The sequence below is a fragment of the Lathyrus oleraceus genome, chromosome 4 (assembly GCF_024323335.1).
Source record: "Lathyrus oleraceus cultivar Zhongwan6 chromosome 4, CAAS_Psat_ZW6_1.0, whole genome shotgun sequence".
In the NCBI taxonomy this organism is placed as follows: Eukaryota; Viridiplantae; Streptophyta; class Magnoliopsida; order Fabales; family Fabaceae; genus Lathyrus; species Lathyrus oleraceus.
Genome location: NC_066582.1, coordinates 464,115,587 through 464,120,934, shown reverse-complemented (window position 1 = coordinate 464,120,934; position 5,348 = coordinate 464,115,587). Strand labels below are relative to the sequence as shown.

The 5,348-nt window shown below is 31.5% G+C and overlaps 1 protein-coding gene across 1 annotated transcript; it reads right to left on the bottom strand.

Annotated features, from left to right (window-relative positions):
* Positions 1–555: 555 nt before the first annotated feature.
* On the bottom strand, positions 556–4,090 carry LOC127076129 (CBL-interacting serine/threonine-protein kinase 9). The gene is made up of 14 exons (XM_051017692.1): positions 3,643–4,090; positions 3,433–3,567; positions 2,930–3,037; positions 2,768–2,842; positions 2,555–2,608; positions 2,334–2,459; positions 2,156–2,245; positions 1,959–2,078; positions 1,755–1,862; positions 1,530–1,646; positions 1,353–1,409; positions 1,169–1,243; positions 973–1,047; positions 556–849 (listed from the first exon to the last, which is right to left on the bottom strand). Exons 1-13 carry the CDS (start codon positions 3,826–3,828, stop codon positions 988–990), a joined length of 1,311 nt encoding a protein of 436 aa, XP_050873649.1. The 5' UTR covers positions 3,829–4,090; the 3' UTR covers positions 556–849; positions 973–987.
* Positions 4,091–5,348: the final 1,258 nt, after the last annotated feature.

Here is a 5,348-nt window from a genome sequence, read left to right as displayed (position 1 = left end):
AAGACTAGCTCAGTCATGTGAACCGGAGTTGCAAAAAATTCATTAGACATTCTCTATAGAACTTAAATATCCAAGTTACAAAGAGAAAATAGTTTGTGATAATATGTATGAATATGCATCATTTTCTTTTAATCTTTAAATTCGAAGCATTAACTTGAATGATCTTTTATGTTCTTCGTTTATTTTTTATTTTTAAAGCAATTCTACGTTAGTTTAGTTAGAGTTCATATTCAAACTTTCGATATTCAAACATCAATATTCAAAGCACGAATATTCTTTTCTCAAATCTTTGTATAATATGTCATAAGATTTTTTTTCTCAAATCTTTTACCAAAATGATGATAAACAACAACATAACACATCATTTTTTTTAGTTTATTTTAAAAAAATCAAAATTTTAAAATAATTTGAATATTTACCTAAAAAATAACAATTTTTAAAAAAAAATCATAAAATAAACGGATGCCAAATTTGATAAGAACAGCATTTTTCTAACAAACAAGACAAAAATTATATTATTCTAGTATTTGAAAATTTACAAAAATAACGTTATAATGAAACAACGTCGAATAAAACATTATATTATTCATATGTTTGAAAATTTACAATGTAACATCATAAAAAAAACATAAATCAAACTCAAAAGACGAAATTGTACATATGACATAATTTTATACACTTTCAAAAATACTCTCAACTTCATCTTTAAACAAAACAATTGCAATGGACTATAATAACATGCAAGCTTTACTTATTCTACACATCGAACTATCTCGAATTAGCCTAATGAAATAGTCTCAGCCAAACTCTCCCAACCATGATATGTGCACTTATCAAGCAACTTTGCACCTACATTCAAACAACAAATGCAACTATTAGACTAATAAACATAAGTAGGATGTCACAGTTAAATCGTAATTAAATATGATTATTATTTATTTTTTTATAATTAAAATAAAGGGAAATTAATACCTTATTATTACTCGATTATTTTTTGTCATTATGCCACACTATGTCTTCCAACCCTGATGAAAATATTTTGTAAAACTGCATTTAAATCAATGAAAAAAGTTTAGTTTCATACCAACCAACATCATAAGAACTAAAAAAGAGCAATGTCAAACACCTAAAAAGTAATAAACTGAGAATCAAAATAATTTCCACATACCTTGTTAAACTCTAGTGTGTCGCCGCCAGTCTTCCTCAGCTCCACCATATGTAGGGAGGGAGCCACTTCAAAAACCTGTAACCATAGACAACAGGTTGTATCGATTAGTTTGCGTCGAAGCAAACAAACGCGAAGAAACAATTGAAAATGTATTGCAATCAGATAGGAAGAAATGAATCAGTACCTCAGTAGCCACTGAAAGGTGACCTTTCCTTCCACTTTTGTCACCTTGCAGCTTCATCTGCATAATTTAAATGAAGATAAGATCATGTACTATAGAACATTAAGATTAATCTCAGTAATGAATGGTTTCATCAAATAGAAAATTGAAGACTAGTTCTTGTTGTTAATAATCGGTTACCTTGTAATTTCGCTTGTGAACATTAAATCCGAGAGGCTTTGCAGCCTCTTCGATTTTAGACATGATTTCATTCGCGGGGCGTTGTGAAGTGAAATGAGTTTCGCGCTTTACAACTCCCTGTGATGTTAATGAGTACAGAATAATAGAGAAAGAATCATAGTTAGTATACGCATCGAATACTATGTTAAAATGTTGAAATAAAAGCATGTACTAGTTTTCGCGCACCTTTTGCTTCTCGAATAAATTGTCAAGATTGAAGCTTTGTGATCTAGAAATAAGCTCGAAAGCATTCATCGACACGGGTTTCTCTTTGGTCTCTGTCACAAGATTTTCCTACATGCCAAAGTAAACTTCCAAGGTTTAAAATCATTGTTGCGATACTTAATATTTAGAACAATGCAGTAGATGCTGGTTTTAAATCGTTGTTACCTTAGAATCGTTGAAAGCAGCAGCAACATCATCTACATTGACATCTTCCTCGGTAAAAGATGCTGGCTTGTATCCTTTTTTGAACCATTCATCTTCCAAGAGTTCCGGAATTTTTATCCTCTGCGTAAAACAACTCAGCAACATGCTCTATAACAGACAGAATATCACAACTATGAAAGCTTTCGACTAAAACTCACCGTGAGAGGGTTTGGATTAAGGATAGACTTGAGCAGTTTCTTTGCCTCGGGCGAAAACCACGGCGGACAAGTGAACTCAGCCCTACCAATCTGAAATATGTGTTAGATTTTCATCCCAAAAACCAGTAACTTCTTTTTCAGTTTTTATTCTTTTGGATTATATTATAAAATCACTCACTTTTCTGTAAAGTGTAATTTGATTCGGCTCGTCGAACGGCAAGTACCCGGCCATAAGTACAAAGAGAATAACTCCACAAGACCATATATCAGATGTTGAACCAACATAACCTCTATCATTAATCACCTGATACAAAAGAATACACCAAATAACATTCACTTTAGTTTGAGAAAACCAAACTAGTCTTTCATTTGATCCACAAAAGATAGTGTTATTATCACCTCAGGAGCAACGTAATTCGGTGTTCCGCAAGCCGTGCGGAGAAGTTCACCTTCCTGCGATAAATATTTAAGAATTTACACGATTACGATCCAAAGTCAAATTATTCGCGGATAATTGAATCGAACAACTATGTCAGGCCAATCAGAAACCATTCTTCTTCCATAAAATGCAATTATGCTGATTGTAAATTTGTATGGTGGATATGATCATACCTGCTGCGAATATGTACTTAATCCAAAATCTGAAACTTTAAGAACACCGTTTTTGTCCAACATAAGATTCTCAGGCTGCAAAATACCGTGAATATAAGCATTTTCTGTAATTTAACGCAAAAAAGTAGAAATTTTATAGAGAATAAAAGAGGATTAAGGAACCTTCAAATCTCTGTGATACACGCCTCTACTATGGCAGTAATCAACTGCATTGATTAGCTGTTGGAAATAACTTCTTGCTTCATCTTCTTTAAGTCTCCCATTTGTAGCCTACAAAATTAAATTACCAAGCAACTTAGAAAAATTTTGAGTTCTAGTCATTTAGATTCATAATCTAAGAAAAACATATTACAAAGCACATACACATTCACATAACGAGACACGAACAATAGAAACATATACAAACTTAACTATATATTAGACACTCTCAGACACGGACGCATAATCACACACCACTCGAACACTCAGACACATATACAAACTTAACTATATATTGGAGTTGTGTCACTCTCAAACACGGACGCATAACCAGACACGACACGAACACTTAGAGACATATACAAACTTAACTAGGTATTTGAGTTGTGATGCTCTGAGAGACGGATTAATGTCAGACACCAAACACTCCTTCAATCAATCTAGAAGTAGTAGGAAGAAACACTTACAATTTTGTCAAATAATTCTCCTCCATTAACCAACTCTAAGACAATGTAAATCTTTGTTTTACTTGCCATCACCTCAAATATCTTGACAACGTTCGGATGATTAATCATCTTCATCGCCGAAATTTCTCTCTTCAGCTGCAAAATTCAAATACAATCATAAAACTTCAAAAATTACAGAAAAACTAACAATCAACACAAAAAGAGACTTACCTGGTCCATCATATTATGACGAAGCACATGATTACGATCAAGAATCTTGATAGCAACAAAATCTCCATTCTCAACATTCTTCGCCAATTTCACCTTCGCAAAGCTTCCTTCTCCAATCGTCTTCCCCAACTGATACTTCCCAACTCGAGTACGAGGAGGAATCGGATGAACCTTATTACTCATCATACACAACCCTCCAAATTTCCACAAAATTAACGTTCAAAACGAACCTTAATTTTCACCTCAGTTTCCTAAACTCGTACTTGACACAGGTTTAAGGTTATGTTTTTCTATCTTTTACGTATGTGATAGTGTTTTAACGTAGTGAATGTCGACGAATGAGGATGGAGAAAGAGATATAGATAGGGTACGTGTTTGAAACGTGTGGGGACAAGGCACGAGGATGAAGAAGAACAAGACAAGAAAAACATGAGTATTAAACTAAAACATGTGTCTCTGGCCCAGAATGTTTTATATATATGATAGCTTTTGGAGATTTTGCTTTCTTCACTGGTTTCCGCGAAACTTCCTATGAAACCAATTTATGTTTTTTTATGTAACATTACCTTAACTAGGTGCATGCAATTGTATCCACACAAAAAATAAAACTAGGTGCATGCAAATGGTAACAACGTTAAAATACCGCGTTTTATTTACTTTTTTAATAAAAATATGTGTAATAAATTTAATTTAAAGAATGGAGACTAAAAAGGTCAAATATTTTTATTTTTAATTTACGTTTTAAACTAAATAAATATGTTTGATTTTTTTGGATTCTTTTGTCTATAAATAAACTTCGTACAAATAACATCATGATATATATCACGCACATTTTAATATACTCTTTTTTATTTTATTTTTATATATGGTATTCAAATTATATGGACTTCATATAAATGTAGTTTGACTCACATAATGTTAAATTAATAGAAATAAGTACGTTATCGATATTATTCTAGTATTTTATTTATTTATGAGGGAGTATATTTAAAGCTAAAAAAAACTATGGTTTTCAAGCGGTTTTGACTACATTTAAGGAAATAAAGATGAATTTGGAACACTTACTTTAACACCATAAATTAATATGGATTTTTTTGGCGTTCTTTATCTTTACTCAAATAAAGAAAATTATTAGTTTAACAAAATTAATTAATAGACATGAATAATGTGAAATTAAAAGACTCAACTAGAATAATACTTTTAACATGTGAGATAAAGAATGTTAGCAAATTTACATAAGCTAGAAGATTAAGATAAAGTGACCAAGTAAACATTTTTTATATGTAAACAAATCTCATTAGTAGAGTATAAGGAGTACACTTGCTACTATATAATAAGTTCAATTCCCATTAAAACAATCCAAAAGAGCTATGAATTATTTATAGAAGTTGTTACTTCCATTTGATTTAAGCCCTATTACATTCTACAATCAAGATGTTAATTTCATAGAAAATATTATTTCTTCTTCATTGCACGCCTCACTCACTATTAAATAGAATATTGTTTCTTTTCAACCATACACGTCAACATGTTGCTAGCTATAATACTCCCTCCTTATCTTTTTTTATTTTGCTCTTCAATTTTCTCGTATGATTTTTTTATTACTACCTCCCCCAATCTTACATGATATATTGCTTGCAAACCAGTCACTATCAACTCCAAATTGTCCCCTATTGCTTTAAGGTCTCGCCACCAAATAAATTCCA